The sequence below is a fragment of the Strix uralensis genome, chromosome 8, assembly GCF_047716275.1.
Source record: "Strix uralensis isolate ZFMK-TIS-50842 chromosome 8, bStrUra1, whole genome shotgun sequence".
Taxonomy (NCBI): Eukaryota; Metazoa; Chordata; class Aves; order Strigiformes; family Strigidae; genus Strix; species Strix uralensis.
Window position 1 is genome coordinate 24,162,787 of NC_133979.1, and position 15,733 is coordinate 24,178,519.

Below are 15,733 nucleotides of genomic sequence, written 5' to 3' on the forward strand. Positions count from 1 at the left end.
TTTTTAACACCAGTACGCCTTGCCACTGGAGGGTATTTCTGATTTTTTTTTTTTTTTTTGCAGAGAACTAGTAGAAAATAAGTTGTCTTATCTCCACTTCTGTCAAAGCAAGACAATTTACTGCTCAGTCTGCTAAATGTGGTAATTTCTTGAATGCAATAGAGGACATTGAAGAACATGCATAGGAAATCCAAGGACCTCCTAACACAACAACATGGAAATCACTTCTTTTTATCAGCTGCTACTGTTTTGAAAACTTGAAGTTTGATGATTAAAAAAATCATACCCATTTCAAAGCCAGTTGGGAATAAAAAAAAGGAAACATCTGCCATTCATTTATTTGTTCCTTCTAATTCTTGGAAGACTTCTACCTCTAAAGAAGGTTTTAATCATCCTAAGGCAACCAACAGTGTGCTATCATTAATACTAAGGGGGTAGACATAACTAAAATAATTTTTCTAATGTTGACAGAAAAACCCACAAAGTATTTGGTCATCATGCATCCTGTCAGTGAATCTGTAGCCACTCAAGATCTCTAGCTTACTCTCCCCTCGGGACATTGACAAACTTTCAATCAGTAATACATCAACAAAAAAAAAACAAACCTCAGGCACAGACTACAGTAGAGCATTCAGTCCCAAAATGCATAAATACCTTCATAATGTCATAGCCCACACCTAACCTGTTTGTTTACAGGAAAAGGAAATCCTACTGAAAATGAGAAAACTCCACAGATGCAAGCATCAGGAATTCAGTGAAACAGGTCAAAGGTGCAAGCGATATAGGAGGGGCAGCATCCCCATAAGAGAAGGAAAATAGCACAGACACTCCTGTCCTGCACAGACTGAGACTTATAAGACTAAGCACATCAATAAGTGAATACAGAGCAATGATAATGGTTGGGAAAGAATATGAGTAAATTAAAGAGAACAACAATTTTTTTAAGGAACTTCCCTAGTTAAAAATCACTCTCACAACTACTAAAAATGAATAAAGGTTGAAGGAAGCATAAACGAGTGGGCCAGACTTTACAGTGGAAAACTTTAATGATGGAAAACATCAATGCAACTAGAAAACTAAGCAAAAGCCACCTTCTTCCCAGCAGCATATTTCAGTTCTGAAGGGTCATGTGAGGAAAATGATTCTGAAGTTATGAAAGATCCACTACTAAAGAAAAAAATCACTGACATGGATTAAGTTTTCATCAGTATGTCATCATGAAACAAACAGTTTAAAGATGCTCTAGTACTTCAAATTATATAAAACCATAAAATCAACCAGCACAGTAGGATGAATATCACAAGAATTATTCTTCAAATACATGTTCTCCATTAAACCAGGAACTGCATGACAAAATTTTCATTTAGTCCCATGAGAACCTTTAAAAAAATAACTCTCAAATGGTAATACTGAACTGCTTCACCTTCACAAGGGGAGAAATGATGTGAACAAATGAAGACAAGAGGTGCTTGTTTACAAGACAGTTACTGGCCATTTATGCCTTGACCCTACTGAGCTTTCAGTTACAGCACATCCACAGACTTTGGTGGAGTAACCAGCTAGTCATCGCCACCTTCTCTGCCTGCAATGCCTATGAATTATACCGGGCCTATAAAGACTGTGTCCATCCACAGAAAGCAAGCAAGCAAAACTCCAGAAACCTGAAGAAAAAAAATCTTGTCTGAATAAAATAAAAAATAATCACTGACAAAGTTACTGTTAAATTTCCATCTAACGTGATTTACAGTTGTCATCAAGGTAATCCCTCAAGGACACCATTGTGTCACAAATGCTTTTATATCACAGTTCAGATACTTAGCTGCAGTGGCTGTTTCACCTTGTGTATAAATAGTCCTCTCACCTCCAGCCTGGGAAGCAGAAATAAAATTATCATGTCTATCAGCCCCTGAAGATTGAGTGGATCTCACTGGAAAGAGAGAGAAAGAAACCATGGAGACTGATGCCCAACATGAGGGACATGCAGGATGTGCATGTTGGCTAGCAGAGCTGGCTATTTCTGCCTTGCAAGCAACATAGATAATCAATCTGAAAAGTGGTTAAAAATAACTACCATTCCCATCCCCACCTGCTCCCTCAGGACACAACCCCAGAAAAATTTTGCTTAAGCACTGCTGCAGTGGCACAAACCTCCAGAGGTTGGTGGGAGGGACAGGAATCAAGGGATGCTGCCTTTGAAAAGAACAAGTTTCCAGCATCAATGGCTGATTCACCCTGCAGACTCCCACCAGTAGCTTTCATCCTCATCGCTCCCCACTAGAGTGGTCTACCCCACCACCTGTAGCAAGCTGCAAAACAATTTCGAAGACACGCTCACATATACTGGAAACCTCTGACTGCAACAGGAAAGACGCAGAAATCTTTAAAATAATGGTTAAAAGCAAAGCAATCACCATTTACAAAAAGTAGTCACTGAAAAGCAACTTAAAACAGCCCAACATGCAATTACTGTTCAAGTGCTGTCTGGTCCCCTGAAACTCCTGTGTTCCCTGGTCCTAAAAATTTAACTTCCACTCAAGCCTTCCTGCCCAGCACTCTCACCTACGCAGGCAGCAGTTTCCGGAGGAGACACGCTCTCATCCATGTAGGAAACAGATTTCAGAGGATCTGCGGAGGGACGAGGCCAACAGGAACAGTGAAGACAACAGGGCAGGGAAAACAGCTGAAAGGAAGAAAGAGCATCAGGAAAGAAGTGAAAGAGGAAACAGATGCACTGGAGGGAGAAGAAAATACCAGGGGGAGGGGAAAGGCAAATGGAGAAGGTGAAAGTAATACAGACCAGATTGAGAGCATGAGCACAGAACAAGCTGCAGAACTGAGATGAGTCAAAATGAGGGAGAAGTAGAGACAAGAAAGAAAGAAAGAAAGGAAGGAAAAACAAAATGTAAAAATGCCCAGACCTGTCAGAGCAATACCTCTTACTAATCACAGAGCAGTCTGGGTTTCTGATAGATAAGATCGAGGCACCTGAGTCAAGGCAGAAAAATGTGAGAAACAAGGAAAATTGAAAAGAAATTGTCACTAGCAGAGCCAACAGGAAAATGAAATATCCTACAGAAATCCTAACACTTCCAAATCTGCTGCTCTTTCAAATCAAGATGAAAGGCATTTTAAGTTCATTAAACTTTAACATGACTTTATTGAAACACTGCATTTTGAGGTCAAACTCTAATGATATTCAGCACAAAACAGGAAAAGCTAAATGCTACTGCATTTCTTTTCCAAATAGTTTAAAGAACATCTCCCAAGACTAGCATTCCTAAAAAAACCTTTTGAGGACTAATTTTCCTGTAGAACTGATCCACCACAAATTTTACAAACAACATTAGATGAAACCACTGTTCCTCACTGAAATGAAAAAGACACATCACTTAGGAGTCTTATTTCCAAACATAGATGGTTTAGCAAAATATATTTGTAGTCCTGCATGTTGAGCCACAAATTTTGAAAACGGTTTTTAAGACTTAGAGAGCCATTCCCCACGCCTGCCCTCCCATAGCATGGAAATGGCAATGAGTTCTGAGCAGAAAGACCAAGTCCTTAATTAATGACCACCACCATCAGGAGGCCTACACTGAGAAACCCCACCAAAACACCAGTTCTGCCCCAAAGGACAACATCTCAGCCTTTCTTCACTGCTAATCACAGGCCATATGAATTCATGGCCACTGTTATACTAACAATCAAAGAAGGATCTACTCCTCAGGCCTGTTCCTAGTGAGGTGTGCTAAGAATGTTACAAAATACACTCCCTCTTGTTTTAGGGGTTTTTTAATTAGTAGTTGCTTTCTTATGTTTCTCCCATTGGCCACAGTAAACAACTTACAATTTCTTGAAAAAAAAACAAACCTCCAGGAATACTTGTCATTGTAACTGAGAATCCCACACACAACTCCAAGAGATTATTTTTTTTTATTTCATAATAGGTATTTTAATGCTGAAGAATAATTCACATTACATTTATTATTGCTAGAGCTTTGTGCTCTTGAAATAACATGCTGTGCTATGGGGCTTACAAGCTACAAGAACCTAAATTCTCAGAAAAGAGAATGTAGATAGTTTAAATTAAGCAGATTCCCCAGAGGTCCATGAATCTGAGCAATTATAGTTGGAAAGACACACAAATTTGAAATATGCTCCAGTCTGCTGCTCAGGCGCTTCTCATGAAGAACAGCCCTGCTGTTTCCAGCATGGCTCAGCCATTCCTACATCGGCACCCTCTCCCATCACTACGTCGGCATTCGCATGCAAATCACACGGGCCAGAACGCTTTCAACTCAGTTAATCAATTTACCAGGGTCTTCTGCGGGAAGCGAAATCTATAGGACTCTGATACAACTATAGAAGCATTCCAGTAGGATTACTGGAGTCATTTCCATAACGCTTCATAAAACCTGCAACAGCACAGAGACAGTAGCTGCAAGCATTTTCTAAGGCACAGTCCTTCTAACCAACAATATTGCTTAAAGGCATCACTGAGAACAACAAATGTGGAATTAAACCTCAGCTTTTACAAAGACTACCATCTGTTCAGCATACCTTACAGTGAAATCAGTGGCCTCTGCACTCCACAAAGACTCATCACCATATTCAGTGCTGTCAGCCACAACTGCAAACTGAATGAACACAGACCCTGAATAACTTTCTCATGACTCCTTGTAGTGATTCACATCAAGGCAGAGCGGTGGGTAAGCTCACACTGCTCTCCTTGGATGGATAAAAAGAAAACTGGGACATAACTGGGACCAGCAGAACTCGAAACAAAAAAACAAAATGGCTTGGGTGAACCCCATTTAGGACTCCCATAAACCTCAGTACATTTACACACCTGTTAAAGACTACTTAAGGTTTTAACATATTCTCCACTTTTAAAAATGCTCTAGGAATCCCCCAGAACCAAACAGCCCTAAGAAGACATACTCACATCCCAAACAAGCCCTCTAGTTAAGACCCAAAAACTATTACTTCATATCAAGCACCCCAAAAGTGAGATCCACAAAAAAAATTTAAAAAAACGAGGGTGAGAAATCAAAGCTCAGCAGGAATTTTCAACAGTATTTAAAAATAAGCAATTGCCAATTCAGAGAAGTATGTGATACAACCTGAAATTCTGCATCACTTTGTGCACACACATGAAGAGTAAACCACTAAGAGAAAGTGAAACTTAAATGTTTCCTCACCCAACTTGGTGCAATTTAGCAAAACTAGTACTGCTCTGAAATGCAAAACTTGAGCCACAAAGTAGCATGAAGAGGTTTTCAAAACATCTGTCTAAATACAAGTTACATTTTTAAAGCTTGGCAGAAATCCCTTTGCAACCAACCAGACATCAACTGACCATGAGCCCAAAGGCAGCAGCCAGCAAGGGCACTTCAGGCAATCTCAGTCTTTCTATTTTGAGAGTAAAAGCTACAGGCAATAGCAATAGTTCGAACATTCTCTCTGCTGTTTCCTACTTTCTACTTATCTCCAGGAGAAATTCAAAGCTTGATCTAAGTCCTACAGAGACAAGTAGGATTAATGAGCGTTTACCCCGAGTTACAGTTCACATGGTAGGACTATATCATCACCATACCTCCATCCAGAGACACCTAAAATCTGACGGGTACATTAGTGCAGTGAAGGTGTGGTCCTCCATCTACCTTTAACCATCTCTGCACTGGAATTGGACATATTTACTCATAGATCCTGAGGAATTCAGAGGGAAAAATAACATTGCCCTCATGGCCCTTTATCAGCTGATATAAGGCATGACTGCTACATGGAGTAGTAGTTGGTGGGAATTTGAAGTCAATCATGGGAGCATGTAAGCATAATTTAAATCTTGACTGCCAACATGCAAGGAAAACACAAGGAATTACACAGACTATGATGGTGTCATTATCACAGTATTAATTTAAGAGTGCAGGCAGACAAAATAATGCATTAGTTTTTTTGAGCATCAAGTTTCCTACACAACAGTGAAGTGAGGCTGTTTTGACAGTCAAAATTTTCAGGGTCCAAGCTCTAATCATTGTTCTTTAGTTGACTATAAGGCTTCTTTCCATGTAGAAATGATGTGGGCGTAGGAACAAGCAATGGTACAAGGTATCTTAAGTATAGATTATACAGTACACACCCTTATATAACTTGAAAACACACAGGTAAATTTGATGGTATCAAGGATTAAAGGGCATATCTAAGGATTTTGGAAATAGAAATCATCTTGTCCTGCTAAGCTTTATCAGTTAAAAATATGCTTTAAAAAAAGCTTTATGTTTTTTTTCAGAAAACATTTTATTATAGCAACAATGTCAAATATACATTTTATTTCCTTCTGCAAGGCACATACCATATTCTCTATATCATTTAAAATAACTTTCAAGTGATTTTTAAAGGGATAAAACTAGGGAAAAATAGGTCATGACAGATTAACGGAATCCCTACTAACCAATTAGAAAATAAAATTCTGATTGAAAGGCAATTTACAGGCCCAAAATATTTTGGATTGTAATACAAGAAAGCTGAACTTAATTTTCCAAGTTACATTAGTTCATACCTGTAGGTCTGCAAAAGCGTTTTAAAAAAAATACATGAGTGGCTTTTATACAAATTGCTACGATGCCACTATATTATGCAATTCGGGACTAAGGCTTCATGTCTTGAATATACAAAGAATCAAATATCCTATTAATAGTCCCTCAGTGTTTCATGTTACTAAGACATTCACTATCATCATTTAACACAGGATGAAAGAAAGGGTCATTGACAGATATTTTTTCTAAAAGATATGTTCTCACTTGACAATATGTTGAACTGGAGCCAACAGCATTCACTGAGCTTTGAGGGAACATCTTTCTCCCAAATACAAAAATTCAAAACCTTACTACAAAGATGTCAGTTCAGATTGTGTTTTACATATTGCCAGTCTTAGCAAACAGCTGGTATTTCACAATGCCTGAAGTCTTAAACTTGGCTTGTCAAAGCAAAATAAGAGGAAAGAAAAGGCAGCTCCATCTGATACCAAGTGGAAAGTGCAGGGGAAAAAAAATAGCATATTTGACAAAGTACACATCCATTTGTACTTTTGTGTGAAACAGAATTTTTTAAATGCTGAAATAACAGTGTAAGGTAGTACAACACATTGCTATGGAGTATTATGGAATAATATGGAAGTACTGCAATGCTGTTTTGGAGCAACAGAAACAAGAATAAAAAAGTGTTTTGATGGGGGGTTTTGTTTGGTTCGGTTTTTAAAGAACTACAGATACAATTTTAGCATCAGGGGGAACGAGTTCAAAAAACGACACCCCTATATCAAGTAAAACTTAAAGAAACTGTCAGTGACCTAATAAAATGATACATCTTCCTCTGTAGTCAGAGATACCCACGCAACGCAGGGCACAAATCAGGACTTCCCCGCTTGAGACAGGCAGTGACGCACTCAGGTCCGGATGCGAGCTCCCTGCTCCCCTGGCACACGGCGGGTGCACGGAGGGAGCACACTCCAGCAAGTCTCCTCTGAAGCTACAGGCACTTGTCCTGTCCCCATCTGGGTCAGCTGCTGGTCAGGGAGCCAACATCACGTCAGCAGAAAGCCATCTCTTTGCTTGCCTGCCTGCCTCTATTTCACCAATATCAAACTGTGTTCTGGAAGTCCTTCCTGACCATGGCTCTCACCAGCCCGCTAGCTGCTGCTCCCAGTTAACCCTCCTCCCCAGCACCCACACCAGTCAAGCCCAGGCTCAGCTATGCCAGGGCCAGGAGCTGCCAGGTCCCTGCTGATATGGCCCCAACTGATGCCCCACCACGCTCCCTGCAGGGTCCTCTCCCTCACCCCCTGTCCACCAGCAGCTGCCTTGCCTCTCGCCATGCAGCCCTTTCCCTCCTTACCTTCTATGATTTAATCTTTACACCTACAATTTAATCAGATCTTTTGACCTTCAAAGGAGAGTAGGAAAGGGATGTGGGCGAGAAATGCCAGATCCTCTTGCTCACTGGTGCACAAATTGTACCAACGTATTGTACTAACCCATCCTGACATGCAGTGCTGCAGCCTGGTAAATAACCTCCCGGACCTCACAGTCCTAAGGCAGTACATTATAACAGAGACTGGCACACCACCATTAAATGGTATAATGCCATTACCATTAAAGAATAACAGTATATCCAAGACTGGTTTTCTGTACTTATCTTGGGATAAATCTTAAACTATTTTTCCTGTCCTCTCAAAATCCCCAATGTCTTGCTTGCCAACGCCCCCTTCAATCCAGCTTCCCAAATTTTCCTGACCATTCTCTCTAGTTCCATATTTGTTTCTTTTGATTGTTTCCTCCTATTTCTTATATATTATTCTTATATATCCTTTTCTCTCCCCTTAAGCCCTTTTGAATTATTTGTTTCTTTTCATAAGCAGTTCTTCAATTTGCCACTATCACAGGTCTCCCACCATTGTCAGACAAGGCTCAGAAAATAACTTGGCTTCTTCCACATGACACAGCAGCATGCATGCTATACACAGACATGAATTTAAGTTATTCACTGCTGACACACACTATAGCCTCTGTGAGAAACCAGTGTGAATATTTTTCCTGTTAATGCATTAGACAGCTCCAACACAATAAAATTTTGTGCAGGAGGGAACATTTGAGACAATTCTTGGCAAGATGCATATGCAGCATTTAATAACTGTATGATAAATACAGCATGTAAAATAAGCTTTACAATACAGTACAACTGCATTTTCCCTTCCCCCCAACCAAAAAGAATCAAAGTGAATCAATTAAGAAAAAAAAATAATTTCATCAGTTTTCAAATACTATTTTCTCCATCTTCTTAAGGTAAGAAGAATTACCTAGAAAAACTGGGTCACTACTTTCATGTCAGTTGCTTTTCTTAGCATAAACCATAGAGGTCATATTAAGGTTTTGCTTTGAACAAATATTTGTTCAAAATATTTTACCAAGTCCAACATGTATAAGATATGCATATGTACACATAACATGCATATGGATAAATATATCTTTTATGGTTAATACATCTTATGGATATATCTTATGGCCAATACAGTTTTCATTTAGATAAATCATGGAAATAAAGTTAAATGCACCAAAAACCTTTAGTAGACTGAAGTACCAGCAAGTAAGCAAAGAGATTGAAAAAAAAAATCTGAAAAGTTCAGAAAAAAAATTTAAAATAATTACATTGAATACACACAGTCAGTTTTAAATAATTCCAGAAGATGAGGGTTTTTTGAATATATCTCTTCTTGCTACACACTTACAAAAATTGAACCAATTCCCAAACTGTTGTTCAAGCCCAAAAAGTTTTGCAGTTTCTGAAAAACTGTACTGATACAAATATATCTTTGTGGTACTCAACAACCTAGCACCTAACATAACAAGCAAACACAGAATAAGAGTTTTGTTGCATGACAGTTCTCTCAAAGATCTCTCTGCCCAAGGAAAATAGATTACTGATATCTCACTACTCCTAGGAAGGGCCACAAGCACCACTCCGAATCCCTTTTATTTTCTCATTTAGCTTATTTGGTCCCTCCTAAATTCCCAGACCTAAATGACATCCTCATGCTCAGAGGTCAGGGCACCCACTCACATCCCACTCTTGTAGATAACATGCAGAGTCAAGAGACCATTCCTGTTACCTCCTTTGCAGAGCCATCTGGCACACAAAGTTTGATACCCTGACATTTGGCACACTCTCCTAGGCTAAAATTTGGAAGGAAAAGCAAAAAAATCTAGCAGCATGGCTGCAGGGAGACACACATGGGGGAAAGCACAGGGAGGCACACCCACCTGCAGGAAGCTTGCAGAGGTGGGATGCACGCTCACCAAGTTAGGGGCAGGAGATCAGGGTTATCGCTTATGGGGGACGGGGAAGCTCCAAGCCAAAGGCAGGATCAGAAGAAACCGAGAGGTATGTCTTTCGGCACACCCACATCCTGAGGCTACCTGATACCACTGTAACCAAGAACAATAAAACTCCTGCTCAAAAGCTCAGTTGCCACACCAAAATATAACATGGATGACAAAGATAATGAACTTCCTCTGGACTACATGGTCACACCAAAAAAAGTAACTCCCTAAAATTAGAAAACATTTGAACTTTTAATACAAAGTGAGGGATAATTTATTTTTATTAGAATAATAGGAAATAGTTATTTTTAATATTTAATCTATGTCAACATCCCCTTTAGTAAACTCTCATGCCAGTATTGCATTAAGTGCAGTTTTCCTGTTTAGCAATCTCTCTCAAGTTAACTAAATGCCTTGCAAAAACCATTTCAAAACTAGTTTGCAAAGTATTAAAGATAAAAGATAAGCATTAAACAGATGGCATCTTCTGAAAATCCATCATAATCTGTTGGTTTAGATTTTATATTTCTGGTGATAAATTATTTAAAATCTTGTGTGATTATGATTAAACATTAGGATTAGTACTCTCTGTTATGGATCACTTCTATTTTTATTATTTTCACCAGCCTACATTAGCCAAGAGGCAGCATAGCATCTGAGGATTGCTACAGTGAACAGCTCCCATGGAAGATGCAGATGCTGAGCTGCAGTGCTCCATCCTCCATCTCACTGTCACCAGGCACCTATGCCACAATCCAGGGGAAATCCTACAAGGTACTACCATGTCAGTCACACCTCTGCATTTCATTTAGCACATGCCCTCTTCCAGCTCCATCCCCAGTAGCTGCAAGGTTTAGTGCTTCTTCACATGGTGCCTGCAATAAGACTGCTTTCACAACACCAACTCTCAAGTCTGATTCAGGCAGACTCCCCTACAGTTAAGGCCAAAAGACATTATTTGATCCATCTTCCAAATTTCCTTTTCTGATGGCACATACACCGGTTGAAAACAACAACTAACGTTGCTAGCTCGTGGGAGTTCAAACAGCAAAGTGTTTTTGGGCCTTGACACAAGAGCTTCCTTGAACAGGAGAGCACCAACACTCTCCTGTTCTCTTCAGTCACAATGGAAAAAAAAAAAACCTGGATGTGAATGTCCCTGAACCCAAGAGTTGCCAATCTCATATGAAGCCCACGTGTAATTTTTCACAGGGGACCTCGCACTGAGACACACCAGCTTCTCAGACAGGAGCTAGGCAGCATTCAGCTGCCAACCCGGAGGTGGAAGATTCATTGGCAAAGAAACAACACTGCTCCTCCTTTATATATGCGAGGTTTATACTTTCACATCTGAGGCTTACTTGCTGGAAAGCTAACTGACTGAATCAGCTTCTGTTCTTCAAAGGACAACTTCCACTAACCAGATATAAATATTTTCATAAGCATACAGAAATGCAGACAAAAACATCCAGCATTCAAATAGCTTCTAAACCCAATGTTTTGCAACCTAAAACCACCGAGACATTTCTCTTACACAGGCACAGATATCTCCAAAAAGGTAGGGGGCGGGGGTGAATCCATGAATTTCAAATGCATAAAACAGCCCACCCACGAGAACAGCTGTGACACAAGGTGCGTGGCTGCTGGTGGGACAAAGGCATGCAGATCCCCGTGCTAGCCAGCCCATAAAAGAGAACATACCCGCTGCCATTTGGTCAAGCACATGTTCATGTTGCAATGCTCAGCATCACCAGCCTCAGTTTCTATTCCTGCCCCGAGAGCCGGCAGCAGTCGGGTGCTTACAAAGTAAAGCAACAGTGCTGCTCTTTGACTGAATGAGGCTCCAACAAAAAGCGGAACCTGAAGCAGCAGCATCAGTCACAATCCCTCTACACTTCTGATGTAGCTTTTAAGGGGTTACCAAGGTCTACTGAGCCAAGCTGATGAGTGTCACTGATGTCTGATCTGCCACGTTCCTTCTGAAAAAATAAATATGTAATGAAATGGAAGAGACTTGACTCTCTTATGTGAGAGGCCTGACATCTACTCCCAGGTCTGCCTAAGGCACCACCTCTCACTTTTCTGTTCTTTGGTGCTGCTGCATTTATAACTAGCCCCCAAGACATGAAAACTTGATCTGTAGAGAAAGGCCTGATAAATGTCAACAGCAGTAAGAGACAAGGCTAAAAATCACACAGTCTGCCTTCCATGAGGCCCATTCGTGAAGCCTTCATCCACCCTTCTCATTCTCTGTTTTTATTGCTCAAAAACTGTGCAGTAAGAATCCCTTGAGCCATTCTGATTTTGTGGCAGAAAACAACATCAGATCAGGTAGTATGGGAGATGCAGCTCGATTCTAGAAGATGACAGCTAAGGGCCACACGAGGTTCAAACAGTTCAGCTAAGCAGTACAGACACAGCAGCATGTTTGGACTGACTGCACAGCCAGCAGCCAAGACGATTTCCATCCCTAATGCTAACTCTGCTGTCACCCCATGCCTCCAATGTCTATAAATCACTGCCCCACAAAGAAAAGGAGAGTTAGCTAGTGCTTCTACAAGACCCCAAGATCGTATGATGCAGGAAATGTCTTCATGTACTGACAAGTATTATTCTGAAAAAACTCACAATTTAGAGCTCAACTCCAAGTAGATCTCACCAAATTAATAACCTTCAAGCCCCTGAGACTCCAGCATAAGTTACTGCTAAGACCCCTTTACAGTCAGCAACTACAAGCAACTTGCAGAATTTCAACCTACTACATTTTTAATAATTTCTGAAACTTTCACCAACTGATCCTTTCCAGCAGAAAGTATCTCTTCCAAGAGGTTTTTCATTAAACCCCACAGAACCTCACTAAGATGGCCAAACCTTGATCCTGCAGAAAGCAAAGGTAACATTCCCAGTAAATTTAATGCTGCGTAGAGTTATCCATTATAGATTTTGATCCAGCAACAGTTTCTCCTGTTTCAAAGGTGAAATCAGTGTAAGGCAGAAAGGCACCACTGGAGAGAGTGGCCTGCAGCACGGCGGAGTGCAGGTTCCTCAGGCGTACAGCAGACACACGGACAAGGAGGCAACTGTCACAGCTGTGAAACAATTCCAGTAGCTACATTATACAAAGTTCAGGTTCAAAATACACATTATAAATAACCCAAGATCTACAATTATAATCCATATTTCAAATGCACTTAGAGAAATAAAGACTAATCTTGACTCCCAAACCTGCTCTACAAAAGAAGACAGCAGAGCATCTTGATACTTATTTTTAGCAGACTGAAGGAGACCACCACGGTTTTAATTCATCAAAAATAAAACTAAGTAATATTGGTCCAGACAAGCAGCATTAATCTCTAACTGAAGTTGATTCAACGAGTTAGCCATCCGGAAAATACTGTGTAATATCACGAGGACACCTTTCTAGTTCATTAAAAAAAGGGGAATCTGTTTCTATACCTTTTATCCGTTTTAAGCAGGGCAAGAAACCATTTCCAACAGTTGATATGCAACGTATTTATAGGTCTGCAAGCTAAACTGAAAAAGGGTCAGTTTGGAAGCAGTCAATCTAACCACACTGAAAATATAAACCAGGGGTCTGGTACAGTTTAGCAAGTCCTGAAGTTCTCACTGAGTTTGAACAGTGCAGAGAGACAACTTATCTGGATTTGTTCCGTTCAGAGGAGCCCACCCTCTGCACCTCTCCATCACACAGATGAAAGTATTGCCTCCGCGTAAGGAATTCAAGCAGGCACTTGAGCTCTCAAGCGCACAGGGACGGCTTTATACCATTCGCATCTAATACAAGGGTTTGGGAGTTTTCATTCTGACTAGCTGAAACATACCTGATACTTTTTTCCCTTTTTGCACTGTGGGCTTACAGAAAACGTCCCCTTGGTAGTATAATATAGCTGCTAAAAAAGGGAATTAATAAGAAAGACGATAACTGACTTTGTGGACAAAGCGTTCCTCCCAAAAGTGTAATTCACTACTGCTGCTTTCTGCCAGTGTTGTAAACGTGAATGGCAATTTTTACTCCTGTAAACCTAAAACAGAATCGTAACACTGAAACGTTACAAGGTAGCTATTTCTCAATGTTTTAAAACACACGAAAGGCTTAGAAGTTTAGTTTCCTTTCAGACATCTGCTCGGCTGTCACCGCCTGTGCAGAGGCACCGGTGTACGCGAAGCAGTGACAGGAAGTCATGTCTATAGAGAGCCTCTGCTCATCGAATAGTTAATACAATCTTACCTCGGTATCTGAAACCAGCTTTATGAGGCACAGTAACAAAACATCAGTCCCAACTAAAAAAATGCACTTAAAAGGGGATGAATTTAGAATTACACTTCATTATCATTTAACCAAAATATCCATTTAAAAAGCTAATTATAAAAGGGTCTGCAGAAAAAAAGGCACTAAAACACAGGCCAGCAGCTATCAAGAACACTATTTCTCCTTACTAACCCCTCGTTACCATTCAACTTCGCAGGGCGCAGAGAGAGGCGAGGGCCAGCTGGCAAGCCTTCCCACCGCTTCTCTCGCCCGCCACCCCCACGGGCTCCCCGCGTCCCCCGGCTCCTGCCCGCGCCCCGGGTGGCCGAGACCGGCCCCGCTCCCCCCGCCGCGCCATCCCGCCCGCCCCTCCGGCCCCCCGCTCCCCTCTCGCGTGCCCAGGTAAGCCCCGGGCAACTCGCAGCAAGAGGCCAGCGTGCACCGCAAACTGCTCGGCCGAAGCACTAACGTCCCCAGCAAGGTTCGACTGCCGGCTCCGGCGCCGCTGCGCGGAACTCCGCCTCAGCACGGCCGCCCCGATGGGACTGGCCCGCCTGGCTCCCGGCGGGGGTTCGGGCAGGCTCCCGCCCCGCCGCGGGCAGCGAGCCCTCCCGGGGCTCCGGGAGCCGCCAGCCCGCAGCTCCGGCCGCGCCCTCTCCCGCCGCCCGGGACGCGTCGAGCCCGCGGGACGCGCGGGGCAGGAGCCCGGCGGGGCTGGGGCCGCCCCGGGTCAGCCCGGCCGCGGCTCACGCTCGCCGCCGCCGCGGAGGGGGCCTACGCCGGGCGCGGAGGCTCCGGGCGGCAGCTGGCCGCCGCCCCCCAGCGCCCGCACCCCACGGCTCCCCCACCGCCCCCGCGGGGCCGCTCCGCGCCGCCAGAAGCCGCAGACAAAGCGCGCGGAGACCCGGCGCGGAGACGCGCGGGCGGCTCCGCGGTCGCACCTGGGACATCTGCGGGCGCAGGTTGATCTCCTTGAGGTTGATGGAGTGGCTGCGCAGGTTGTTGAGGAGCTGGCAGAGCAGGACGCCGTCGCGCAGCGTCTGCGCCAGGTCGAAGACCTGGGCCGTGTCCCAGGTCACCCGGTGGTTGGGCGGCAGCACCTTGCAGCTGATCAGCCACTGCCCGCACTGCTTCCAGGGCTCCATCCCTGCCACCGCGCCGCGATGCTGCGGCCGCGGCGGCCCCTGCTGCGCCCTCCCGCCGCCGCCGCGGCCAGCACGGCACGGCCCGCCCCCGGGGCCGCCCCCGGAGGCGGGGCCGCCCGCCCCCCACCGCCCGCCCGGCACGGCCCGGCGCGGCACGGGTCCCGCCTGCGGGGCGAGCGCGGGGGGCAGCCCCGCCGCCCTCCCCGAGCCGACAGGTCCCTGCCGGCGCTCCGCCCGTCTGCCCGCGCAGCGCCCCCGGGCCGGGCTAAGTAGAGCCCCCGCGGGGCGCGCCGGGGACCGGCGCCTGGGCGGAACGGCCGGGCCTGGGCTGTGGTCGGGCTTCTACTCCTTCTCTAAGGGAACGGCCAAACCCTCCGAGGTCAAAGCAGCAAACTGTCGGGCATCGTCAGACAGCCCTCTCAACTCTTTCTGGAAATGAGGGAGAA

At 43.6% G+C, this 15,733-nt stretch overlaps 1 protein-coding gene across 4 annotated transcripts in view; it reads right to left on the reverse strand.

Annotated features, from left to right (window-relative positions):
- Nucleotides 1-15,340, reverse strand: part of VAV3 (vav guanine nucleotide exchange factor 3) — a 202,337-nt gene extending 186,997 nt beyond the window's left edge. For all 4 annotated transcript variants that reach the window (XR_012629888.1, XR_012629887.1, XM_074876674.1 and 1 more), the window contains exon 1: nt 15,084-15,340. Coding sequence is in view for 2 of the 4 variants with exons in the window: in XM_074876674.1 (XP_074732775.1) it covers nt 15,084-15,287 (204 nt within the window). In the remaining 2 variants the exon portion in view is untranslated. The remainder of the gene's footprint in view (nt 1-15,083) is intronic.
- Nucleotides 15,341-15,733: the final 393 nt, after the last annotated feature.